This window comes from Chenopodium album, chromosome 9 (genome assembly GCF_948465745.1).
Source record: "Chenopodium album chromosome 9, dcCheAlbu1.1, whole genome shotgun sequence".
In the NCBI taxonomy this organism is placed as follows: domain Eukaryota; kingdom Viridiplantae; phylum Streptophyta; class Magnoliopsida; order Caryophyllales; family Amaranthaceae; genus Chenopodium; species Chenopodium album.
In genome coordinates, this window is record NC_137842.1 from 62,041,311 (window position 1) to 62,067,983 (window position 26,673).

The window sequence follows — 26,673 nt, forward strand, 5'->3', positions numbered from 1 at the left end:
CTAAAACATACCATTTGTCCGGTCTTCATGACAATTGAACAATCCAGTGGTCCAGGGTTCCCTGTGGCAGCCTCAACATCGGAATTAAGCTTCTTTTTCTGTTTATCCTTTTTACCTGCTTCAGTCTTTTTGTTCTTTACAAGAGACTCAACAGGCTCAACAACTGGCTGAAATTCTGAATCAATATGATCTGGGAAAGTACTCATCTGATCTGTATCTACTGTAAAATGCATAATTTTTTCTAGTATCTATCAATATTGGTGTGCCACTGACACTTTTTTCGTAACCTGCAGCCAAGCTCCTGACTAAATCTTATAAATCACAAGCTTGTCTTATCAACTGAGCTGATAAGGCAATAAGCAAATGTAGAGCAATCAGAAGAAAAGAAATATCTTTAAAGTCTACTGTCACATGCATCAATTCTAAGTCTTACCAATTGCAAGAGTGCTGAAAAATGTATCTGGCACAAACATCCAAAGCCAAAGCTGACCTGCAACTGTATTTTCTCCAGAAACATTCAGAAAAAATGCTAACCACCAATGTGCTTCCTGAGTATATGAATTGTACCTCTCACAGCAATATATAGTTGCCCAGGAGGATAGGGAGTGGAGAAACTGTCAGCAGCATTCAAAATAAATGAATAACATGCAAGGCACCTATGTAGTATGTAGGCTATGTTATTATTTGCTAATACATGTCACGTCTAATTTATATCAGTAAAATAAGGAATTAAGGAAATTAAGATTATTGATCCGACTGAGGATCTGTGGTTGGTCTACAAATAATTAAACTTATCAAAGACTGCCATATATAATAATATAAAAATTACAACACCTGAGGCATCACAGTGGAATGTGAATACAATATAATAGCAAACACAGTCCAGCTAAGTGCCATATTTTAAAACAGAAATAACATCAGTATATTAGTATAATACACTAATAAAAACTACATACAAGTATACAGATCGGTTGTGACACCCTAGCCAGATGCACAACCACAAAAGCAATTAATTAGAAGACAATATCAGCTTATTTATAAAGGCTTGAAATGAGGACTTTCAATTGAAGCTTTGAGCTACAAGCAAACAGCCTGAAAAACCAACAGTGAAAGAAAAAAAAAAAAAGAAAAAAGGGCAATGAAATGGAGTGAAATGTAACATCAGAGAAAGAAACAACAGCAATAATAGGTGTATAAAAATCCCCATAATAGAGATTCTGAGCCAAATAAGCTTTCATAGCAATGACAACACTAAATCGCACAGATTAACATCTTATACATGATACTATGATAGTCAATAAAAGATAAAATTGCAAACTCTTTGCAAAGAGGTCAGACGTATTTGTACAAAACATGATCATATCATCACAAATCTTCACAAGGCAAATCAAATACACCATGCAAGCTTCCAAGGTTCCAACAATGTTAGCTCCTCAATCCGAACAAAAAATCTGCCTTCCTCACAAAGCCCAAAGAGGTTCCCCTTGTGCATGCACCTTTATCCGCCTCGAAGTTTACTCAACCAGAAAGAGGGTGTTGCTCGTTGTGAAGAAGGTGGTGTAAGAATTTCAAGCATCGTTTCTTTCTCTTTTGGTGTCAATGCAACCCCTCTAACAAGATTTAAAGCCATGATGTGAACATTTGTCCTTTGTCTGTGCTTCTTGTATGCCCAACCTCCAGCAGCCACGCCTGCAACAACAAGCTTTGTCCAATTCTTTATGTTAACAATGATACAATCATTTCCTTATGCTTATAATTATACAATCATACAATGAATAAAAAAAATTGCATATCATAGAATTCGAAACTAACTGGAGTAAGCCACAGAGCTGCAGTTTGCATATCAAACTTTGGGGCATAAAGCACAGTCTCTCCATACTCATCTTCCAGCTTCTTATAGATCTCTTTGTCAGACTTTCCAGATCGAATTTCATCACGAATTAACTGTACCAAATCAAAGCATCAGTAATATGCAAGTAAGAGATAGAATCAGAAATGAGGTTATTCGCAAGAAAGTAGGTGTGGCGGGCATTGTAGATAAATTAAGGGAAAATCGTCTGCGTTGGTTTGGACATGTAAGACGGAGACCCGAGGGTGCACCGGTGCGAAGAGTGGAAGAGTGGGACCATGGAGGGATTAAACGAGGAAGAGGGAGACCAAAGATGACTTGGTTGGAAGGAGTGAGGAAGGATATGAAGTGCATGGATTTACGTGAGGATGAAGTTTTGGATCGTAAGGGATGGAGGAGAAAGATTTATGTTGATGACTACACGGAATAATCAAATTTGGTTCATGTTAGCCGACCCCACTTTTGGGATTAAGGCTTTGATTGATTGATTGAGTAATATGCAAGTAAAATTGGCTGTATCCAACACCAGTCATCACCTTTGATAATATTTTTGTGATACATAAAAAGAATGCAAATGTAGATTTTGAACCTATTTCTAATCCTTAATCTTGTCAATCATAAATATTTACTGACCTAAGCATAAAAGGGTTTATAAGTCATAAGGATGTGGCCACTGAGTCATCAGAATACAGTTAGAAATCAAATACTTAGATGTATAATAATACTTGAGCAAAAGACTGCACAATAAACAGTAAACACAACCCTCATCTTAGAATACCTTATCAACCTTGCATGAGGACAAAAACGCTGGAGAATTTGACTGCAAGCTTGCTCTTTTCTTGAAAGAGGGGGGGACCATAGTTCAATTCAGGCACCACAAGGTATTAAGAGGGTGAAGGATTTAAACATACAGAGGGTTCTAAAGCAATGCAATCAGAATTGTATTATTGTCAACCCCTCTCAAAACAAAGCAACCTCAACAAATTGACCATTCTTTTCTAAATCATGTGTGTAGAGGGTAACACAGCTCATACACTATTAGTTCAGCAAAAAAACTACAAGCTAGAATGAATCATATTAAACATGGAAATGACATACTTTTGTTCATAATCATGGTGTCATAAAAAAAGGCCCTTTTTTACGTATTAGTTTTTATGATTATTATTAATGCACAAGTGCACAACCAAAGATACTCTTGGTCTTAGTGCATTAGAGACTGTAAAAAAGCAAGTGTGCATCTATTTTGAAGCAAAAGTGAGAAAATAGGATATACCCTTCGAAGAAGAATGGCAATGTCAGCTTGTGAATCTTCAATGGACTGACTTCCACATTCAGTACAACGGACATTATGACTAATGTTTCGAGCTCTAGCATCAACAATTTGCTGATTCTTCACTGCATCATTGGCCTCCTCATTTGCCATAGTTGAACGTAACAAAGATAACACAAGCCAGTGGCTATCCCCAAATCTGAAATTCATTCAATTTTAATTCAAAAGAGTTGAGCAATGAAAGAAGATGAGAGGACTATTATTTACCTTTTTTTTTTTTTTTTTTTTTGAATAGATTTACCTAGTAAGTGATTTAGAGAAAAAAATTTGAATATAACCACAAATCCTTTCCTTTCAATTCAAACCCCAATATCTCAATTTGAGGGAAACTAGAAAGTAAAGAGGAAAATGCCCTTTGGCTTGTATTCTAACTAAGGTCTGCGATAGATTGGATGGTGGTTAACCCAACTATCCATCCACCATTAATCACCCTAGTTCTCCTTCATTTACATCTGATTTATCCAAGGGCGAATCGGGTGCTTCACGAGTGAAAAATATAAAACTCACATAAACTCCTTAGTAAAACAAGAAAGAAATCACATCACATAGATACCATCATATCTACATCTATACTAATACAAAGTATTTTATAACAGGAAAACAATATATAGTATTCATACCCTTACTATTCATCAATATCACAGTGTTAGTTCATTGCCCAAATTTTTTATTTTTTTTCCCAACATCGATAACAAATGTAGCAAAACCCCAGACAAAGATAAATACAGTCAATTATTTAGTCACAAAACTTGAAATTTTAGCCACAAATACTTTAATCTACACAATAAAGAAGCTAGCAATTCAAAAGTTTACAATTTAAACTTGACCCATGTACTGTTAACACAAATTGATAATAATACTACTGATTTGATTCAACTTAATCGATTTCCAGTTAAATTGCAAGTCAATGAATATTACTTAAGAACATTTAACTTTAAAAATTGCAGCAAGTTTCAATTTTTAATTTAGCTTTGTTACAGTAAACTTCACATTCAACAGTGTCATGAATTAAAGCATAACTTAAACGACGAAGCACTCAAATTAAACTTCCCAAATCAAAAAAAAAAAATAAAAAAATAATTCAAGTTATGAAATTGAATAATGAATTAAAACACAGAAATAAGATGTAATAGCTTCTGATTACCTTTGTGAATTGAAGTAGTTAAGCCTTTCGCCGCTGCCGGAGAAATTGGAGTCGAAGAGGGCGGGGGTATTTTTTTGTGCACCAGTTTTTGAAGAATTTGGAATTTATGTAAAATCAATTGAAATTTTAATGCCCAAAACATAGTACAAGTTAAAATATTAAGTTCATTTACTGAGTCAAAATTCTCATGTTATGAAAATATCTCTTGATTACCAAACAAGTTTAAGCAATTTTAAATTTGTTATGAAATTTTTACTTTTAGATGAAATATAAATGTCTTTAAAATTTAAATAACACCTTCATCGTGGTTGAATGGGTCAAATTTATGTCAAGCTTATGCATAACTTTTGATTATAAGTTTAAAGCTATAGCCTACATAAGATTTTAGTCTATATAATAGTGTTCGGTGGTTCGAATATCTATGGTTCAAGGTGAAAATATATGTATATTATTAATAATGATGAAAAAATTCAAAAGAAAAAAAAAATTACAATATAAAACACAAACAATCAAAAGGATTGGGAAACTAAGGGCCCGTTCTCATTGACTGAACTCAGCTGAACTGAACTGAATATTTTATAAGAGAAGGAAATTAGGAACTGAATTGAACTGAACTGAATTTCAACGTAAGAGAACAGGCCCTAAGGGGGGACTAGACATGGTAAGACTATACCCTTAGTATCCTCCTCTAAAATCCTACTAAAGAAACTTATTCAAAATCTTGTGTCTTGAATGACTACTCCACGGATTCATGGCGCGATGCCCTCTCTATAGATATGTGCAACTTTGATCATCCAACTAGCATCTCTTAGCTTGTTATGGCAGAAGTTGATTGCATGATCACACTCTCCCCTACAATGGCCTTACCTACCTCCACCTTTTGTAAAATCTGCACACACGCAAAGTTATCCAATTGAACTTGCAGTCGTTGGATCAACAAGTTCCGTGCTAATTTTCAATGACACACGGGGTAGCTAGTAATCATTTAAACTTGTGAACTAATTTGCACTCATGCATTATAGTTGCATATCTATAATCTATAATCTATACTTAGTATTCAAAAAAGAAAACCAAAAAGACATATGTCATCATTCTATTACACTTCCCTATCATCTTCTTCAACTCAATGTGCCACATGTCGTTTTATATTTTTTATTTTTAATTATACAATTCTTCTAAACTCTTTCATTAAACACTTTATCTTCATCTTTCCTCTTTAATTCAACCTTTTTATTTTCTCTCTTTGATTTTAGTCCCTCCATCTTCTTTCTATTAAGGGCCTGTTCCGATTGACTGAACTCAGCTGAACTGAACTGAGCTGAACTGAACTGAACTGAACTGAAATGAACTGAACTTATTAATTAGTGATTTCTAACTACGGATTAGTGATCTTTGATTATTTATTGATTATTTATTACTATACATATGTGTATATACAAATGTACATATTATTAATATTATTATTATTATTATTATTATTAATAATTTTGATTATTATTATTATTATTATTTATTATTATTGATTATTATTATTATTATTATTATTATTATTTATTGATGATTATTATTATTATTTATTGATTATTATTATTAGTATTATTATTTCAATTATTATTGTTATTATTATTATTATTATTATTTATTGATGATTATTATTATTATTTATTACTAATTGATTATTATTATTATTATTGTTAATATTATTATTATTATTATTATTATTATTGTTGTTGTTGTTGTTGTTGTTGTTGTTGTTGTTGTTGTTGTTGTTGTCGTCGTTGTAATAAGAGCTTAAAAGAATGAAATTTGGCTTTATATCATTAGCAATATCATTAGACATAAATTAAGAGCTGAACTGAACTGAACTGAATTTCAACGGAAGAGAACAGACCCTTAAGTCTCATTTTAAATTAAAGTCCCAAAATTTTAATTTCTTTAATTATGTTTTCAGTTACATATTACACTCATAATTATCAATCAATATATATATTAAAACTCAATGACAAGCATTGCTATTTTGCCATGTGTTATCAATCTCGCCACGTGTTGCCGTGTCACCTACTATTTATTACTATTCACCAATATTTCCACACAATGCCACGTGTTGCCGTGTCACCTACTATTTATTACTATTCACCAATATTTCCACACAACAAAAATACAATTTGTTAGAGTTAGTATTTGAACCCATGATCTCACATTCATTAAAGTTAAACTTTAACCATCACTCCAACAACAAATCTTATGATAAAAGAGTTTATTAAAAAGAGTTATTCATGTTCATAAATTCTAAAATTTTAATTGCCAATTTACATATGTATATTTTAACAACAATACGATTATAAAGTTATTTCTTTCAGTTAATCAACCTTAATTCATATAGATTATAGTTAAGTATTTAAAATATGTAACCCAAATTTTAAATTAAAGTTTTTCCTTTAACCACGAAATATGTTACTTCAAGGAATTTTTGTTGATATATATATAGCTGGGAAAAAATCCCTTTAATAGGTAAAACAAATTGATACGATATAACATTTAGGTTTCTGCATATTAAATAATGAATTTTGATGTTCAATTATATGTATAAAAATTAACAAATGATATTCTTTTTATAAAACCACCCGTATATTTTACTTTATTTTATTATAATATTTTTATATACAAACAATGAACCGGGGCATCGCCCGGGCCAAAAAACTAGTTTATTGGTATTTCCTCACTCATCTCTCAATGCAATTTTCTATGAACAAGTCGTGCATTGCACGGGCCAGAAGGCTAGTAATATTATTAAAACTCATGGGGACAACATGCTAATGACACGTGTCACCCATATGCCACATGTGCACTACATGCCTATATATCACCCTATGTGTCACCCCTCTCCTCTCATCATATTGAATTGTATTGATGTTTAGTCTCTTTTACAAAAACTTTTCATTGGCCTAACTTTAATGCTATATATTAGTGTTTTAATTTTATTGAAAACTCTTCATATGTATAATCTCTAATTATATATTCATTTAATTATTGTAATATTGTTCAACATTAACTCTTTTAAATTAATTTGATCAAACCTATGGATTTATATATAATGATCCAGGGCATCGCCCGGGTCAATAACTAGTTTATGCTATATCACCAATTTTTGATACATGAAGCAAATTTAGAAGGTATCTTACACTTGTAATCTTGTATAAATTATTTTTACTTTAATTAGAAATGAAGTTTTTTAATTGTACATTGAATTAGCCCTTATCAAAACATATTATAACTTATTTTTCCAAATTATTTTATTTGAAGTTTGATCATTTGAAAGTGGAAGGGGAGTTCCAACCACTTTAGTTATCTATCATTCTCCATTAATTGCCAACTGCTGTTTTATTTAGTCACTCTTTCCTACTCCGTTTTTCATCACCTTTCTATTCTCTTTCTCACTTTAACCATGTGTTTTCACTCCCTTCTTTTTATTTCCTTTAACTATAGGTTGCACGGGTCATAAGTCTAGTTTGTTTTCAGAACTCCATAATTAATTGACAAAGAGTGTTAGGGTGGAGTAGCTATTAATTAATTAATTAATTCTTGACTTTCTTAAGCCTTGATCCGGTAACTATATTAGAGCAATCTCTACTTCCACCTCTCAAAAGCCTCCAACATTCTGTTGCATTCAAACATTTCCTCCATTAAAACGCTAATAATGCAAACAATTCTTCAAATTTAACTCCATCTTCAACCCAAATCACAATATTCAAGATGAGCAGAACTTCTTCAACTCACCCCTCAATGTAAGTGTTCTTAGCAACTTATACATCAACTTTTTTCAAAAATTAAATCAACCCCAGATCGTAATTTTTCATTTTAATTGCTTAGATCTTTGTTTGATTGAATTTTAATAAATGGGGTTGCAGCAAATTTGATGATAATGATGTTGAATCAAATTACAAAGAAGAGGAAGACGAAGATGGGTTCTTGAAGTTTCGCAAAGCTATTCGCAACACCATTGATGGCGACGACGATGATTCAAATGCCAGAGTTCGTTGCATTACCCTTTATTCTTATCGTCGCCATTCTCACAAAAGTAACCTTCATATTCTTTCTCTTCATTTTTTTGGGGTTGCTTTGAAATTATGCAATTTAGTTAATTTGGTTGTTGTTATTTGTGTTTTGTTGAATTTTCTTGGTTTAATTTTGATTAGTCTCCTTGTAAATGAAATTATGGGTTAGGGTTTGAATTTCCTTGAATTGAAGTACACTTTTAAGTTTATCTTGATTGTTAATCTTATTGGCATGGCTAAAAACTTATCAAGAGTCAAGACTGGCTATACCGCCTTTTCGGCAACTAAATGATTGGGAAAGAATAGAAGGCAATGTACTCAAGTTTTGGTAACTAGCCAACTGAAACATAATCTGATAATTTCTGCATGATTTCAGATGGGCTCAATTGGAAATTGATGTTAGAAAAAACAGATTTTTTTTTATGGAAGGTTGAATGGTGATAGTTGTTTCATAGGGTGGTCACTGATCAGATTGGGTAGTGCAGTTTTTTGTGTGTACAATGAATCTTCTCTTGCTTATATTAGGACCAATGAGTGTATTGATATCGATGCACTTCGTGATATGATTTTCAGCTTTGTTGTTTTACTTGGATTTTGTTCAAAAAATTGATTTTGGTGTATGTGAACTTGATTAAGACCACTGAATTTATTGTCTCACTCTCTCGGTTTAGACTGATATTTCAAGTTTCACTATTGAACTACATTTTCGTTGGCAAACTCGAGTTTCATTATGTTCCATTTGGGATGAGGTGAATAGGTGATGTATGATGAACTACGTAGTAGTAAAATTTGAGTGTAGTTTGAACATGAAGTGTGTTTTGATGTCTCTTACATAGTGCATCTTCTTTAACAGACATGTTTTCTGTATTAATTTCCAACGTGGCAAATAGAGTAATAGCCACATTACAAGGTGGTAATTAGTCCTGATGAATGAAATAATGAGGTATACAAATCTTTGCTATCAAATTACAAATAATGCTTCATAGTATTTCTACTGTTCTAGATGGATGATGGTGTGTAGCTCCCCAGTTCTTATACTGAAATCATTCATAAATCTTGAAGATTTTTTTAACATGTCCTACATTTCAGCTTTATTATTTTATTAACATTGATTTGTACGGAGTACACAAGGAGATCTAATGAGAATTAACGTAATTATGTGACACTCATCTGTTGTTGCTGTATCATGTTGTCTGCCAAACGCGCCTTTGATGTGTGTCTCAGGAATTCTTAAACAATATCCATCCAAGTTTAATCTTGGCCTATAAAATCCTGAATATCTGTCCACTCCTTTATAAAAGGATTCTGGCATCATACAGGGTATGTAGATGATATCATGCATATTCTTGAACCCAGACTTACTTGTCCTACATTCATCAGCAATGATCATGTTTTAAAGCAAAACTTGCAGCAGTCTTGAAATTTCTAGCAGAAGCAATAGCATAGGCATGGTTATTATATGGTAATTCGAGTTTCTCAACACTCTTGGCCATGAATAACAAAACTAGTATGCTTAGTATGATGTTATTTTTCAAATGATACCATTATATTAAATCAGGACATATAATAGTATTGTCTCTTGTTCAAACTGGCCTTAAGGATTTGATTGGTAAAGATGTAGAAATTTCTTGCTGATAAATAATACAAGTACTTGGTTATCAGAAGGACCTGCAGGGAGGCAAGAAGGCCAAGAACAGAAGAATAAGGCAGCAATTATAAGGAGGCAGCTGAAGGCAGGGTGGGCTTTAGAGGATCTAATTGATAAGCAATTCAAGCACTATAACCAGGGCGTGATCCCTACCAAAATCGAGGATGTCTCCCAATTGCTAGCGCCCTTATGGACCCCACCACTTGAAATGGTTGCTGTCGGCTGGCTGGGGGATTGGAGACCGTCAGCCATCCTAGATCTCCTTAGATCTTTGGCACGTTCCTCTTATTTCTCTTCTTCCACTGCTGACTCGGCTGAGATTGGCAGGATCCTCTCACAGCTCATTCGTGAAATCCGCATTGAAGAGGCTATAATCGATGAAGAGATGGCTGAGATTCAAGCTACATGTATCCTCCACCTTCCATTCAAGCAAAGTAAGAAGGCCAGAAGCTCATCCATAGGTTCATGGGACTGTGTTCAGTCTCAGCTCAAGAAGATTAAGAAAGTGATTACCAAGTCCCAACAACTTAGGTTCATATCCAAACTCTTAATTCTTTTCATTTCTTTTCCCAACTAGAATAATCAATTGAATTTGTTTCTTTACTACAAACATCCTTAATATATATTGGAAATGTTATAGGAACAAAGTATTGGAGCTTGTTATGAAGAAGGTACTGAACCAAGTTGATGCAGCTGAATTCTTGATTGCATTTGCTGGGATTCAAGATGTTATTCATCAGTTTGCTGCTCGGAAAAAGTTGAAAAAGGGTCCAGTTTATATCTCGACCAAAGCCTTAGCGACTGTTTGAGTGAGAATTGGTTACTCGGGAAGAACTATCATGCCAAAGACTGATCTTCTGTTGTGATTTGTGAATACCACTGACTAGTAGGTACTGGATTATAGGCTTATAGCTAGATTGTAATTAGAATAAATTTTCACCCTGATAATGGTTGCAAGTCTTGCAACAGTTTCAGAACTCTGTAATCTGTAGTTTATCTGAGCAGAAATAGAACAGTTTCTGCAGACTGCAGATGAAGATGTACAGAAATTGTTTTGTAGGGTAGATAGATTATGAGATGCCTTTGTCTATAGACCTTTTGTATACAACATTACCTAGAATCTTTGAATTCCTAACAGATTAAGACACAGATTTTGCAGTGCTGAGGATGTTCTTATGTTGAGGCAAGCTCGCTACAGCCTGTGATTGTAAACCCGAATACCATTGTTGCGATTTGTGAAGGTACATTAATGCCTGCTTATGCTGGAAGTAAAACAAGAAGCCAAGTAAACAATGTGAGTGAATGATTCACACCCACTGTTCATAGAGCTTCACTCTGCAGAATGCTCTCTCTATTCTAAATTTCTAGTCAGTCATACCTATTATTTTAGGATGTTCGAATACATCACTATCTTTCTTAAAATAGTATTGGTTTGTATTTGAATTTCAGAATGAACCACTAACTTTGTCAAAAAAAAAAAAATAAATAAATAAATTATCAAATCAAGTATTAGGAAGATAATATGAATAATAATTATATTTAAAGGATTTTTCTTGTAAAACCATGTCATATCCTTAATTATAAGAGATTCGGACAATTTAGTATAATCTACAACCTAAGATTGTCCCAAACTAACTGCTCAAATTGATGTTCGCAATATGAACTGGACGATAGTACGATTAAAACATCAAATCTGGACTTTTAGAAGTTATTATTGACCATATTGCAAAATTGCAAGCATCTAAATATCTAATTCTAAACTTTGTAACTTTGACTTACAATAATTCCCCTAGTATTTTGACTATTACATTATTTACATCTATACTTAATTTGTATTTTTTTTTAATCTTTAGTTCTCACAAAGACGATGTGATAGTGCTTTTTTTTTTTTTTTTTTTTTTTTTTTTTTTTGTAACAAATGCATACAGAAATTCTTGGACCATTTTTCATAAGGCATGTGTATGGAAGGTTCTCAAAGTCCGCGTAGTTTGTAACCCTTTACGAAGTGTTTATTCTATTCCTTTTTGTTGTTCTCATTTCCTTTGTAAGTTCTCGTTTTAAATTTTTTTAATCGTTTGTAACAAGATTTTAAGGAGTTTAGGGACCAATCGTCCCATTGCTTTGTGCATAGCTCCATCCTTTAAACTCTTATTACCGAATGTACCACGATACCCATAAAAATCATGGTCCCCATATCACAAAAGGACCTTTTGTTAGGATTAAAAAGACGATCTAGCATAGATATTTTGATTGAATGCCGCATATTTTTAATCAAATCATGCATCACTTTTGAATGCTATGGCTCGTTCAATAAACTTAGGAAAGAATTCGATTCCATAAAAAGTTTACAGAGAATAATACATGCATATGATGTTAAGAATATTATATGAATGATAATTACAAATTTGAAATAAACCAAACTAAAAATAAAAATTAAAACTAAGCAAAGGTATAAGTAAATCCAACGTATATTAAATCAAGCCCAAACTGCTAAGACAGCCATAAAACCAGCACCAAGTAGCAAAGTAAGGTTTGCTCCAAAGAAAAGCTTAGTGTTGGTTTGCAACTTAGGGCTCATAAAATCTTGAGCTAGAAGATCAACGAGTGCCATGTAAATCAAGACTCCTGCCGCGACTGAGTTCAACAAACCCTGAATGACTAGTGCCGTTGGGCTATCATCTTTATAAACATTACTCCTACTAAGTCCGGTTCCGATTGCAATTCCTACCGGAGTAGTCAGGGAAAAGAACAATGCCATACACAACGTAGATGTTGATTTGAAAGATGCCTGTAGAAAAAATTGACAATGAGTGATATTAACTTAATTGGTTAAAGTCATAAGATGGTTCCAAATTTGTCTGTATTTTATTACTCTATGTAAAACCGACAAAACAAAAATTGGATATATACTTCAAATAATGATAACTCTAGGTGTGGTTTGCAAACTTCCTACGAAAGACTTATTTAACCTAACACACGTTGAATTAGTCGTACATGTCCTTTATAAATGGAGTTGCGAATAAACAATCAACATGTTTAGTACGTCGTTTTCATCAATCAAGAATTCTTTTCCTAGCTAGTTCCTAACAACCCACATGTTCAATTGTTTTTTAGTTTGCGCAACAAGACAGTACGACAACCATACAAAACTTAGTTCATTAAATATTGTTCATTGTGTACGACAGTACGAGTACTAGATTATTACTAGTATTGCCTACAATATAATGTACCAATGATACGAAGTATATATTATGCTCCAATATTGTAAGTTGTAACGCATTCCTATTTGGAATGGTGAGGTGAACATGTAAACAAAAAACGACTACATCAATACATGAAAAGGTATTATAGTAGCATAGTAAAATCATTTACTTGAGAGTTGAGACGATATAGTTATATAATACCTCCGTTTTTAAATACTTGCTCCATTTTTGCATGTGCGGAGTTTTAGGAAAAATTGAAGAAAGTAATAAAATATGAAGGTAGTGAGATAGGTGAAAGATTAAAAAATTGTAAAAACTTTACCAAATTAAAAGTAGTTGATAGAATTGGAGAAGAGAGAATAAGGAATTAATAAAATATGATTTACGTTGGGTCTACTTTTTGAGAAAAATGAATTAATATTATAAAAACTTTCCAAATAAAAAATGAAGCAAGTATTTAAAAACGTCAGAAATGAAAAGTGGAACAAGTTTTTAAAAATAGAAGAAATAACAATCTAATACTGAATTTGGCACATCATTAATTGATATTGACACACCTCCAATAAGTGAGCAGAGAATAAAAACACTGTTGTCTTCCTCAAAAAAACCTGTGGTTTCATATAAAGTGTGCCAAAATCATTTCTCATGCCAGTCTGAATACATAGAGTATCTTTATATATATATATATATATATATATATATATATATATATATATATATATATATATATATATATATATATATTTTGAGAGAAGAGTATCTTTTATATATAATACTCATATATGGTATGCTTGTGTATATATTATAATATATATATATTATCAAATGGATATAATAATAATAATAAGTAATAAATAGTGTGACTTTAAATGTTCCTATTTTTTCAAAGTCAGGTCATACAAATTCCAAAAAAATAAGACAGAAAATAGTTGTATAATATTGACTAATTGAAACATACCTGTACTATGCATCCAGCAAGTCCGACACCCTCAAAGAATTGATGAAAACACAAAGCTGCCATGAGAGACTTGATATCATCAATGCTTTGAGAAGTACCCAATGTTAATCCTATAATCACCGAATGAACAACAATACCAATCTCCAAAACCTACAGTTAACATACATATTATCAAATATATAGCACAATTAGTTAATCATCACAAAACTTGACCAACACTTTATTTTTCATCAATTAGTCATTATACAACTCTATTAAATGGAATGAAACTCCGTACCATAACTCCATACATAATTTACATTAGGAGTACTACCAGTCTACCACTCGTAAGGAGGGCTTCCTAATGCTATTTTATCTTACCTTTTTTAAAAAACAAAAAAAACTCCATACACCGTATATTTATACGTAGTATAAGTTAAGATGAATTTAGTAATTTACCTGTGAGGTAACCTTGTATCTTATACGAACAAACTCAATCAACCCCTTTGGCGTAGGTCCGGGATCAGGGCCATGAGCATGACCGTGTGTAGCATGAGAGTGAAGATGGACATGTCCCGCATGCGCGCCACCATTCTCCTTGTCAGTAGTATCATCGGAGGGGGCAGCGGCAGCCTCTCCAAAGTGCATCCTACGATAATAGCCCGTGGCATAAGCGTCAATCATCAAGCTTCCGAGGGCCCCTACCATAGCGAAGAGCCCAGTGAAGGGGAAATTCCTCCAAGGGTTTTCGATGAGGCAAGGGTTTGTGAGGTCCTTAAAGGCATCGGGGAGTATGTGAATAAACCCCGTGGATAAAATCACACCTGCCGCGAATGACTTGACAAGGAAGAATAACTCGCTCTCAGGCTGTAGAGCGGGTAGATTCTTCCCTATAATAGGGAGGGAAACTCCTAGGGCGCTTGCTACCAATATTTCAACAATTGCCCCGAGTTTATATCTTAGGGTAACACTTTTAGAGTCGTGAGTTAGTTCTTCATGGTCACAGGTGCAATTTATTGCACCTGCGACCAAGGTGCTTGAGAAGAGGATGAGACCAATGACACAATAGAAAAAGAGGTAGAAAGATCTTTTTCCATATGACATAGCCTTTTTTGAATATTGATCCTAGCTAGGATTTTACCTTCTTTAAAATGGGGATTATTTTTTCTTTCTTCTAGAGAGTTGCAAAGAGTGAAAGAGTAGAGATTTTTTTAATTAGAAATCGAGCTAAACAAAGGAGCTTTTATTTGATTTGTTCTCCGTCTTTTCTACTTCACTCGTTTAGGAGTACCAATTATTATGGTAGGACTTTTTTTAGTTTTGTTTCCTTAAAGTAAACGAAGTCAATAAAAAGGGTACGTCATGGTATAAGATTTTTTTTTCTCTACAAAATTGAACTTACTAGCCTAACAAAGAGGTGGAACATTATTAATTTAGATAGTAAGGGAATTATTATTAACATAAAATGTATTTTGAAAAAAAAGTAATATAATATAAATAAAAATATATTATTTAATATAAAATATAATATATGTGTCAAAAAAAAAATATAAAATATTGTGAGTATTGACATAATATTCCTCAATATACCTTCACGGGTGGGCGACGTGCCATTTTACACATATATCGTACAAAAGGTTAGGTGGCAATATTAATTGCAAATAATTGGTATTATTTTAGGTACACCGTTAATAGTTTAGATGAATTCAAATCATAAAAGATAGTGACACGAGTAAACTTTTACTGAGAAACAAATATGAATCCGAAGTCTACGAGGAAAACGAGTAAACTTTTACAGAGAAACAAATATGAATCCGAAGTCTACAAGGAAAACAAATACCTCAGAATATACGTAATGATATGGGTAAGGCAATAGAAATGTGGGTGTGAATAAATTTTTTATTTTGATTTGTGCAATTGTGACTGAAAGGTATGCTAAAAAAATGTACACAGAATGTCGTCATTTATATTCGTTAAACAAGGATATTTCGATAATTACTAGCTAAAATATAGGTCTTATTTGCACTAGTCAACAAAAATATGTCGATATAGTGTGCTAATGTGATTTTGATCTTTCAAATACATATTTTTTTTGGATAAAATATATGGTGTGAAGTCTAGAATAAAGTATGAAGTCTAGAATAAAATACCCCTTTCAATAATCGACCCCCCTCAAACTCAATACCTTATCTTCCTCTCCATTTCCTCTCCAACGAACCTCTTCTTTTACTTTAATTATTTAGTGCTTTATTACCTTAGAACTCAATGATAAAGAGGTACGATCCTATAGAACAGATCCTGTTCAAGTAAGGTCGTTATTGCTTTATTACCTCTCATAAAGTAATTAGCCTATACTTAGGTTTCTTCTACATAGAAGAGATTTAAGAGATATAATAGAAACAAGATTGAGCAAATAATCTATACTTAGTATTTAAAAAACCAAACCAAAAAAAACATATGTCATCATTCTATTACATTTCACTATCATTTTCTTCAACTCAATGTGCCACATGTCATTTTATATTTTTTATTTTTAATTATACAATTCTTCTTAACTCTTTCATTAAACACTTTATCTTCATCTCCCCTCTTTAATTCAACCTTTTTATTTTCTCTCTTTGATTTTAGTCCCTCCATCTTCTTTCTATTAAGTCTTATTTTAAATAGTCCCAAAATTTTATTTCTTTAATTATGTTTTCAGTTACATATTACACTCATAATTGTTTATTGGTATTTCCTCACTCATCTCTCAATGCAATTTTCTATGAACAAGCCGTGCATTGCACGGGCCGAAAGGCTAGTTATACTTAAATCCTGTTCACTTCACTTCATTTTTGCTGAACTGAAACTAATTTAGCTGAACTTAAATTATTTTTACTGAATTGAAATTAATTTTACTGAGTGAAATTATTTTTAGTAAATTGAAATTTATTTACTGATTTTCTGTTTTATTTTTGCAACAGAGTATAAAATTACTGAGTTTTACTAAATTAAACTTATTTTTACTGAACTGAATAGGACTTTATTTGCAATCTTATCCCCCTTTTAATCTAATATCTTCATGTTTATTTTGACTAGACTCTATCACAGGAAATTGAAAAATAACCAAAAGCTTAAAATATAAGAAAAAAAAAAACATTATATAATTATATAAATAAGAGAAAAGCAACGCTTAATCAGAAGCCATTGGAAACAAAACTTATCAAGGAAGAATTTTCATCATGTTAATGAATGAATGATGTTAATGTATAGATATGATACATTAATAAACTTGATCAAACAACTTGTATAGATATGATACATTAATAAAATTGATCATGCATACAATTAAAATATATACTCAATCTTTGACTAAAAATAAATATAAAAATCAAGCCCATATAGCCAAAACAGCCATAAATCCAGCACCTAGAAGCAAGGTTAGATTAGCTAGAAGGTCATGAAGTCTTGAGCTAGAAGGTCAACAAGTGCCATGTAAATCAAGATTCTGACCGCGAATGAGTTCAACATCCCTTGAACGATTAGTGCGGTTGGGGAACTATCATCATAAACGTTACTAATTCCAATTCCGATTGCGATTCCTACCGGAGTTGTAAGGGAAAAGAACATTGCCATGCACAAAACAGACATAGACTTGAAAGATGCCTACAATGTGACAAAAAGTTGTTTATCAAGATCAATAATATACGTACCCTTGGTTAAAGCCCATGATTGATTTTTATACTCTATTATCCGTTACTATTTATAATAATATAAATAGTAACGGAGACATAAGTTTGACATATATTGTTTACCTGTACAATGCATCCACCAAGTCCAACACCTTCAAAGAATTGATGGAAACACAAAGCTGCCATGAGAGGCTTGATAGTATCAAGGCTTTGAGAAGTACCCATTGATATTCCTATTATTACCGAATGAACCACAATACCCATCTCCAAAACCTAAAAATCGAAAGAGCAATTTCATAATTCTCTGCTTTACAAAGATCTTGTTACATAGTTATTCCATATATACCTAGAAAAATGAATAAAGTAGTGTGATTGAACAAATTTTATACTTCATAGAATATAGGTCAAAACAAGATGCAAGAAAAAATTGGTGTGTGACGGACCGAGTTTTTATTTTTTTATTTTTTTTATTTTTTTCCTCTTTCAAATTTCATATTAAACATGGTTAATATAAATTCGATTTGTATAATGTGTGATTGTGTACCATGGACATATGTTAAATTTCAAGAACAAATATTTTCTACAACTTTGTTATCAAATTTTTATTAATGATGATCTCCAAATTAAAGGGAAAGATTAGTTAAGCATGGAAGGATTCTCATTTTATTTATAATAAAGAATTTTACCAATATTTTTTGGTGTTTAGAGAGCCACAAAGGCGAGTGATGAGAATCGATCCCAGGATCACCTGGAATCGGGAGGGGAGCTCTCAATGGCGTATCCAGGAATTCCGAACTGTGGGTTCGGAATTTTAAAAAAAATGATAATCATATATTAACTAAATATTCAATACATAAGTTCATTTTTTTTAATTACAAAATGGATGGATTTTCCAAAAAAAAAAAAAAAAAAAAAAAAAAAAAAAAAAAAAAAAAAAAAAAAAAAAAAACTACAAAAACATTTTTCGAGTTTTCATAGTTTGAAAGCGTGCTAATACATTACTACTTCTATAAATCTATAATTCAACATTTTTCCAGTTTTCATAGTTTGAAAGCGTGCTAATACAAGGAGGAGGTTCAATGCTCTAACAATCACTACCTTACCAATGTGCCAGGCTTTGACATTTGATTATTTATCTCACATAAATTAGTTTTAACCCTTTTTTTCTTTTTTTTTAAAAAAAAAAAAAAAAAAAAAATTAAAACTTATAATTTTTTCCCGAAAAATCTGTGGGTTCAATGAACCTCCCTAGATCCGCCCCTGTGAGCTCTAACCACTTGAGCTATCCCTCCCTCTCAATAATTTTACCAATATAAATAATAAGGAATCTTGTAATTCTCTTAATAATATATATAAGGAATCTTGTACTATTCCTTACTCATGTGGGCACACATAAAAAATGCCAATATTAATCCAAAAAGTTAGATTAGAAACTTAATAGTAATTAGTCACTAATCCGATCATATAAAAGGATGACTAATAGGGAGTATTTCATTTAATAAAACATCAAATTAAACTTAATACGTAGTATTTATCTTGTACGTTAGAAACAACTAACTACATATATGAATGGTAATAACTATAAGTACGTGAAAATATGTACCTGTGAAGTAACCTTATATCTAATACGATCCAATTGATTCAACCCTTGAGGGATAGCAACCGGACCATGACCATGAACGTGGGCGTGGCCGGCCTGGCCACCAACGATCTCCTCATCATTAACACTTGTGGGTGATAAAGACTTTCCTGACTCGTGTACCCTACGGTAGTAACCGGTGGCAAAAGAATCAATCGCTAAACTTCCAATGCCCCCTAACATAGCGAATAACCCGGTGAAGGGATAGTTTCCCCAAGGGTTTTCTTTAAGACAAGGGTTTGTAAGATCGTCAAAAGCATCAGGGAGTATGTGGATAAATCCTGTGGATAAAATCACACCTGCCGCGAATGACTTGATAAGGAAGAATAAATTGCTATTAGGGTGTAAGGCGGGAATTTTTTTTCCAACTATAGGAAGAGAAACTCCTAGGGCACTTGCCACCAAAATGGTGAAAATTGCCCCAAGTTTATATTTCAACGTGTCCGATTTTTGATCTTTAGTTATTTCTTCATGGTCGCAAGTGCAATCACATGCCACCTTAGAGGCCGAGAAGAGGAGGATTAAGAGAGAGTAGATAAAAAGGTAGTACGATCTCTTCCCCTTCGACATAATTACTAGCTTAACTTCAAGTTTTCTCTCTTTATGGAAGAAATCAAAGAGATCGGAGAAGATGGTGTTGGTGGTTGAGAGAAGGTCACAAATATATATGATCAAAGTTGTTAACCCTAATGTGTATATATAGATGAAAGAATTTGTTGTTGATGAAAAAAAAAAAGCTAGCTAGATAAAACTAAAGTAAATGTAGTAATGTACTAGGTAAGTGATGTTTGAAACTAGTACTCGTAATATAGATTGATGTATGATATACAAACTTTTCTTTGTTTAAAGACATTTTAGCGAGTTTAACGGAAACACATCTAAGTATGAACATTATTAATTTATTAAATTATGTATTAAGCAAAACATGAACCATTTCGTTCGTTTATGCACAAGACAACAAATTATAGTTTGAGTTGATGTCATCATATTGTCATGTGAAAATATAACAAAGTGATAGGAAATTATTTATAATAATACATGCTACTATTTATACTACATCCGTTAATTATTATGTGCAACAAAAGAATATTTTATCTCACAAATAATACCCCTTTATTGCACATAATAGTTAACGGAGGTAGTAATTGTTTTACTTTTATATCCAACATAATAAAATTTGAATAAATGAAGTCATAATTTTATTATCATTCTTTGGTTTTGTGTTAAGTCTTCGGAATCTTCTTGGAGCTGAGCAATGAAAGACCGAAAGAGATTTGTTGGCAGAAAACGCGTAGTACGGGAAAATGAAGAGAGATTTTATCCATATGGGTATTTCACTATCTAATTTGTTTCTAGGAATGTTGAAATTTTGAATGTTGGGAAAATTCAATTTAATAATTCAAACCAATAATCCATTATCTTCCAATCAAAACATGAGAACGAAGATGGGACAAACAAGTTTGTGGTACTACAAGCATTGTAAAAGTTGTTGTGAGATAGATAATAAATCTTGCAAGGTAATTTGCTAAGGTGGGGATTGATGTCACATTGTCATTAGAAAAGTTGTAATTTGCTCGTGTATTTTACATACATTGCTCTATAACTTTTGTATTTTGACCGGTATACCATGCGTATGGTAGTCCAGGGTGTATGATAAAATTTTCATATCTTAAGAGCTTTTGTTTCATCAAAGAGTTTTTTTTCGACGTTATAATCCTTTGTGTGTTGTTTCGACGTTTAAACTTTGGTGGTGTCATTATTTCAGACAATTTTGGATAAAATGAGAAAGGATGTCAACTATCAAGTTAATTAGTAAAAAAAAAAAAAGTTAATTAGTAATATGTTTGAGGTCGCAATTTGCTATTTAAAAGGCTGCAATTGGCAAAACGAGTACCTTTTACAACTCGTTTGGTAGTCAGTAATAAATTACGATAATAGTACTACATTTCATTTAAGTGATAATAACTTAGAATGAAAAACAACCTACTGGTATATATAATTTCCATGGAACATAATCTCTTCCCTCAACCTTTTATTTATTTATTTATTTATTTTTATTTTTTTATTTTTAAGGAAACTTCATTATTACCCACGCATTAACAGGCCACTGGAAGTTGGCATTAGGTGTGAATGAAAATTTATGATGAGAAACAAATAGTTTGAGCTATCTTGAATGACCATGACAATGAATATGATTTCATGTTATAAAATTGACATATTAAAATACTATTTGGTACGTTACAACTTTACAAGAGTAAAGTTTGTCAACTCAAATTTTTTAATGGATACAACATAAAAGAAACAGAACAAATAAAATTGGAGGAACAAATTGAATAATGTATGTATTTGTACTAGTCACACAATGAAAAAAACAAAGGACGAAAAATTAAGACACAAAATCAAGCCCATATAGCCATAATAGCCATAGCAGCAACACCAAGAAGCAAAGCAATATTGGCCCCAAAGAAGATCTTAGCTTTGGATTGCACCTTAGGGTTCATCAAGTCCTCCGCTAGAAGGTTAACGAGCGCCATGTTAATCAAGATTCCGGCCGCAACTGCGTTCAACAACCCTTGAACGATGAGTGCTGTTGGACTACTTTCCTCATAAACTTTGCTTATTCCAATTCCTATGCCAATTCCTAAGGGAGTTGTGAGGGAAAAGAACACTGCCATACATATAGTAGATGTGGACTTGAAAGATGCCTACATATTATAAATATATACGTATATAGTTAGTCACAAAAAAAAGATACAAATTGTTAATATACGGTAGATAACATCAAAGTCAAAATAAAAAACAATGAGAGAAAGTGAAGGGGATGCCCTAGTTTCTCGTAGTGAGAAACAAAATTTGCTTCTCACATTACATTTTCGTAAATAAACCAACAACTTTATTCAACTTTATTCAGTGGTGGAGCCCACAGTAATAAGACAGTTCTTGATTTATTCACGAAAATGCCTCTATAGAAACAAATTTTAGGATTTTTCCATTAAACAAACCATTATCGTTACTTTAAAAGAAATGGAGATGTACGTACCTGTACAATGCATCCACCTAGTCCAATGCCCTCGAAGAATTGATGAAAACATAGAGCTGTTATGAGAGACTTGATGGACTCGAGGCTATCGGAAGTACCCATCGATAGCCCTATAATGACTGAATGAACCACAATGCCTATCTCCAACACCTAATGATATACATACAACGACAACTTAAGTCACCTATTAGAAGCTTTTATATACAAATTCAAGTAATTCCAAGTTTATTTCGGCCATTTAATATTCCTTGATTTAAGTTTCGTTATTATTTATTCCCCGTAAAAGTTTTTAAGTGAAATGTATGTTTAACCCATGTAAGGTATGCTGATGTAAAACTTTAATTAACAATATCTTTGATTATCAATAAATGTAAATTACAACAATTGAATAATACTTATAATCTATTTATCAAGGCTATTCCAACAAGTACCCACAAAACCACAAGACTATATTTTTTCATATGTATAATTCATTGACATTATTCAAAGTGAATTAGGTGAATAGTGCAAAAAGTCAAAAAAATTTCAGTTGCAATAATATGGAGTATGCGGTTTGTTTTTATGACACTTAGAAGGTGTTTGGGAGTTAGAGGTTTGAGGGAAAAAGAGAGGTTTGAGAGGAAAGAGAGGTTTGACCAACTCAATAAGCTATTTGGGGTATTTGGTAGTTAGAGGTTTGGAAGACAGTTTTGGGATAAAAAAAAAAAGCTCTTTTTCAAAAAGCTCATATTAGGAGCTTTTTGGAAGAGATTATAGTTTTTTGGTCATTTTATCTCAAAAACAGCTTATAGCTAACCGGTACTTACCAAACAGTTTTACATAAACAGCTAATATAATCATCAGTTAGTCAAATCATCTATCACAATCAGTTAATCAAATCAACTAACTCGACCAGCTAATCTCTAACCACTAACAGCTGACTCCCAAACAAGGCCTTAGTCCTTGTTTGGTATTGGTAAAGAGCTTTTTGGAAAGCTTACTTTTAGCTTATTGAGTACTATTAGAGGTTTGATCATTTAAAGAAACTAATTTGGGTGTTTGGTAAATAATTTATTAAAAGAGCTTTTTGGAGTTAAAAAGCTCTTTTAGAAAAAAAAACTTATTTTAAGAGCTTTTTGAACAATTAGCTTTTTTAGTATTAAATATACTAAAAAAGTTTATAATAAACACCTAATCTCTCCGTTTTTTTTTAAATGCATCACTTTCCTTTTATAGGTATTTTTTTTTTAAATTTTTTATAAATGCATCACTTTCTAATTAGGTAACTTTTTTTCTATATTTTATCATTTCTCTCTCTTACTTTAAACCCACTTAAATATTTCATCATTTCTCTCTCTCCATTGTCCCCAAGGCCATTTATATACGGAGTAATAAAAATATTTACTCTCCCTCACATTCTTTCTCTTTTAACTTTTACTTTCTCCGTTTTTAAATATTTGCTCCATTTCTCCATGCGCGGAGTTTTAGGATAAATTAGAAAAAGTAATAAAATAGGGAGATAGTGGGGTAATTGAGAAAATAAAAATTATAAAAAACAAAAGTAGTGGAAGAATAGGAGGAGAGAGAGTATTATGTTGGGTCCACTAAGTGTGAGAAATGAATTAAATATTGTAAAAGCTTTCCAAAAGAGGAAATGGAACAAGTATTTAAAAACGGCCGGAAAAGGAAAGTGGAGAAAATATTTAAAAACGGAGGGAGTACATACTATAGTAAATTATTCACCCACTCATAAATATTATATTACTCTTCTAAAACTCCGTACATCACCAACTCACCAAGTGATGTAAAAAAAAAAAAAAAAAAAAAACAAAAAAAAAAAAAAAAAAAAAAAAAAACGAAGGGAGTATTTACCAACACTTCTATACAACCAACTATATATTTACAATCAGCTAGTCAAATCATCTAATGTACTAGTCAATTACAATCGGCTAACAACTAATTATCAAACAAGGCCTCAAGGGTGTCAATATATAAGAGCAATAGGTAACTTAGGATTGTCATGAGACTTTTAATTTGTGTCTACTAAAAGAATTCAATTTAATTTTTTTTGTCTAGAAACGTTCACAGCATATAGAAGATAGAGTCATGTTACATTATTTTTTTTTTCCTTTTTAATTAAATGATTTTTTATGTTTAGCGAGCCACAAGATTAGATGACGAGAATCAATCTCATAATCCTTAGGCGGGAAGCTTTTAACCACTTGAGTCTTGAGCTATATAAAGAAAAGCAAAGTAAAAAAGAAAAGTTTAGTAAATTTACCTGTGAAGTAACTCTATATCTGATTTGTTCAACCTTGTTAAGACCTTCAGGAACATGTCCACCAGAACCATGAGCATGAACATGGGCATCCATATCCTCCTTAGCACCAATTTGATCCTCAACACTTACTCCCTTACGAAAATGTCGAGTAGCAAATGAGTCCATCATCATTGTCAAAAGAGCTCCTGCCATGATGGCGAGGCCACTGAAAGGGAATTTTTCCCAAACAGTGTCCTCGCCGAGGCAGGGGCTCATTAGGTTTTCAAAAACCTCAGGTAATATATGAATAAATGCAGTACTCAAAATAATCCCAGCTGCGAACGATTTTATTAAATAAAAAGAGCCCCTTTCGGGCCGTAAAGCAGGGATTGTTCTCCCTAGTATTGGAAGGAAAACACCCACCGCACTCGTAATTAATATCGTTACGAGTGCTATTACTTTGTATTTCAAAATCTCCTTAGGAGAATCTTCTTCTTCTTCTTCGTGTTCGACCTCATTGCCGTGGTCATGCCCGGCATGGTCGTCGTGTATGGGCTCTCTAATACATGTGCAAGTGTGCTTCTTTTCAGTACTATGGCTCGCTACGAGTTTAATGGTGACCGCGAAGAGGAGGATGGAGAGGAGGAGGATGGCCGTGCGCGATGGTTTTGGCGCCATTATTGTTAGTTTTGAAGAAATTGAAGCTAGTTAATTTGTCAACTCTTTTTGCTGTTTTTAGGAAAATATTAATAAGCTGCTAGCTAATTGTATTAGGTCTATAATTTTTTAACTATAATGTCTATAATATTAATGTTTGACTTCAGATGTGACGACATTTAATGAAATGCAATACGTGCATTAATGTTTGATGTGTACGTAATTGTGTAATGTTCTGTACTACATGGACTAACAGACATTTTTAGAAGATAATACGAGTAGACGACTGCACTCATGAAATAATACATTTGCGAACAAATTAAAGCAATTGAACAAGAAATTAAGGTGATGGAGTAGTGACATCGCTCCCACCTTGTATCACTCAGGCCTAGGGAACAAGGTTAAATTGAACAGAATATGAGGCTCATTTACTAAACAAGATTTACTCAAATAACATCATCGCGCATTAAACTTTTTAGTATTCTAAATTGTAGATTTTGTTTATATAACACTCGCGAATAGCTTGTTTATAACTCATTAATATTCTTTTCATTTTCAGTTAGTCTTATAACTACTCATAATTCAAAGGGATTTTCTTAATTATATTATTTCCAACTATAAATTAAAAATTATGTGTTTAGACCAATTTGTTTGGTTTCTTTTAAAGAGTGTTTTATTAAGAATATTACAGATCAGAGTATATACATGTTACAAGTTTTTCAATATTCTTTGTCTCATAAGTCTTTTCCTACAATTTAATTAAATAATATTCCTTTAATTTATTGTAATTATTTTTTTTATTATTTGCAATAAAGGATGTTATTTGTGAAGCATAAAAAAATTAATTTTGTTACAATTATTAAAAAAAAAAGGTAGTTTTGTATGATTTGAGAAGATGAGTTATTATGTATTCAAGCAATATAAATCTATAGAGTCCATAGAGAAGATGAGAGCCACATTAACTTCATAGTTTTATATTTATATATAATGACGCGAAATAACTTATGTTGTAATTATGGACTTGATAATAGCTCAAAATTGACGTAAAAAATTGTTAGCCTCTTTAATTTCTCTACAATTGTATGACCTACCCTATGCAAAATTCCTGGATCCATTCTTGCTTGGTTAAAGTAGTACTCTGTACTCCGTATTGGATATCACTTTTAGCTCGTTTGGTTTTTTTTTTTTTTTTGAGGGAAAGCTCGTTGGTTGGTGGTTATAAATTCCATTTCCACCTACTATCACCTCTAAAAAAATGAAA

At 32.2% G+C, this 26,673-nt stretch overlaps 4 protein-coding genes and 1 pseudogene across 5 annotated transcripts; 1 reads left to right on the top strand and 4 right to left on the bottom strand.

Annotated features, from left to right (window-relative positions):
• Positions 1 to 1,256: 1,256 nt before the first annotated feature.
• Positions 1,257 to 4,492, bottom strand: LOC145560061 (cytochrome c-type biogenesis CcmH-like mitochondrial protein). Its single transcript, XM_081621318.1, has 4 exons — positions 4,324 to 4,492; positions 3,123 to 3,318; positions 1,813 to 1,944; positions 1,257 to 1,702 (listed from the first exon to the last, which is right to left on the bottom strand). Exons 2-4 carry the CDS (start codon positions 3,270 to 3,272, stop codon positions 1,499 to 1,501), a joined length of 486 nt encoding a protein of 161 aa, XP_081477444.1. The 5' UTR covers positions 3,273 to 3,318; positions 4,324 to 4,492; the 3' UTR covers positions 1,257 to 1,498.
• Positions 4,493 to 7,937: 3,445 nt separating this feature from the next.
• Positions 7,938 to 11,116, top strand: LOC145560063 (uncharacterized). The gene is made up of 4 exons (XM_081621319.1): positions 7,938 to 8,108; positions 8,232 to 8,401; positions 10,041 to 10,557; positions 10,667 to 11,116. The coding sequence occupies exons 1-4, from the start codon at positions 8,077 to 8,079 to the stop codon at positions 10,833 to 10,835; spliced, it is 888 nt and encodes a 295-aa protein (XP_081477445.1). The 5' UTR covers positions 7,938 to 8,076; the 3' UTR covers positions 10,836 to 11,116.
• Positions 11,117 to 12,332: 1,216 nt separating this feature from the next.
• On the bottom strand, positions 12,333 to 15,442 carry LOC145560064 (zinc transporter 1-like). The gene is made up of 3 exons (XM_081621320.1): positions 14,626 to 15,442; positions 14,188 to 14,337; positions 12,333 to 12,814 (listed from the first exon to the last, which is right to left on the bottom strand). The coding sequence occupies exons 1-3, from the start codon at positions 15,268 to 15,270 to the stop codon at positions 12,503 to 12,505; spliced, it is 1,107 nt and encodes a 368-aa protein (XP_081477446.1). The 5' UTR covers positions 15,271 to 15,442; the 3' UTR covers positions 12,333 to 12,502.
• Positions 15,443 to 17,365: 1,923 nt separating this feature from the next.
• On the bottom strand, positions 17,366 to 20,046 carry LOC145557883 (zinc transporter 1 pseudogene; annotated as a pseudogene). Its single transcript, XR_014092333.1, has 3 exons — positions 19,441 to 20,046; positions 17,961 to 18,110; positions 17,366 to 17,811 (listed from the first exon to the last, which is right to left on the bottom strand). The product of XR_014092333.1 is annotated as a zinc transporter 1 pseudogene (transcript).
• A 1,801-nt stretch (positions 20,047 to 21,847) lies between these two features.
• Positions 21,848 to 25,433, bottom strand: LOC145560066 (zinc transporter 3-like). Its single transcript, XM_081621321.1, has 3 exons — positions 24,777 to 25,433; positions 22,517 to 22,666; positions 21,848 to 22,181 (listed from the first exon to the last, which is right to left on the bottom strand). The coding sequence occupies exons 1-3, from the start codon at positions 25,431 to 25,433 to the stop codon at positions 21,876 to 21,878; spliced, it is 1,113 nt and encodes a 370-aa protein (XP_081477447.1). The 3' UTR covers positions 21,848 to 21,875.
• Between the last annotated feature and the right edge of the window lie 1,240 nt (positions 25,434 to 26,673).

Coding starts and splice junctions, on each gene's coding strand:
- LOC145560061 (XM_081621318.1), bottom strand. CDS start 3,272: ATGGCAAATGAGGAGGCCAATGATGCAGTGAAGAATCAGCAAATTGTT. Junction 1,945..3,122: donor TTGCCATTCTTCTTCGAAGG/GTATATCCTATT, acceptor GATTTGGTACAG/TTAATTCGTGATGAAATTCG. Junction 1,703..1,812: donor CAGCTCTGTGGCTTACTCCA/GTTAGTTTCGAA, acceptor AATTGGACAAAG/CTTGTTGTTGCAGGCGTGGC.
- LOC145560063 (XM_081621319.1), top strand. CDS start 8,077: ATGAGCAGAACTTCTTCAACTCACCCCTCAAT. Junction 8,109..8,231: donor TCTTCAACTCACCCCTCAAT/GTAAGTGTTCTT, acceptor ATGGGGTTGCAG/CAAATTTGATGATAATGATG. Junction 8,402..10,040: donor TCGTCGCCATTCTCACAAAA/GTAACCTTCATA, acceptor CTTGGTTATCAG/AAGGACCTGCAGGGAGGCAA.
- LOC145560064 (XM_081621320.1), bottom strand. CDS start 15,270: ATGTCATATGGAAAAAGATCTTTCTACCTCTTTTTCTATTGTGTCATT. Junction 14,338..14,625: donor GATACAAGGTTACCTCACAG/GTAAATTACTAA, acceptor TGTTAACTGTAG/GTTTTGGAGATTGGTATTGT. Junction 12,815..14,187: donor TTGCTGGATGCATAGTACAG/GTATGTTTCAAT, acceptor TTTTTTCTACAG/GCATCTTTCAAATCAACATC.
- LOC145560066 (XM_081621321.1), bottom strand. CDS start 25,433: ATGGCGCCAAAACCATCGCGCACGGCCATCCTCCTCCTCTCCATCCTC. Junction 22,667..24,776: donor GATATAGAGTTACTTCACAG/GTAAATTTACTA, acceptor GTATATCATTAG/GTGTTGGAGATAGGCATTGT. Junction 22,182..22,516: donor TAGGTGGATGCATTGTACAG/GTACGTACATCT, acceptor TATAATATGTAG/GCATCTTTCAAGTCCACATC.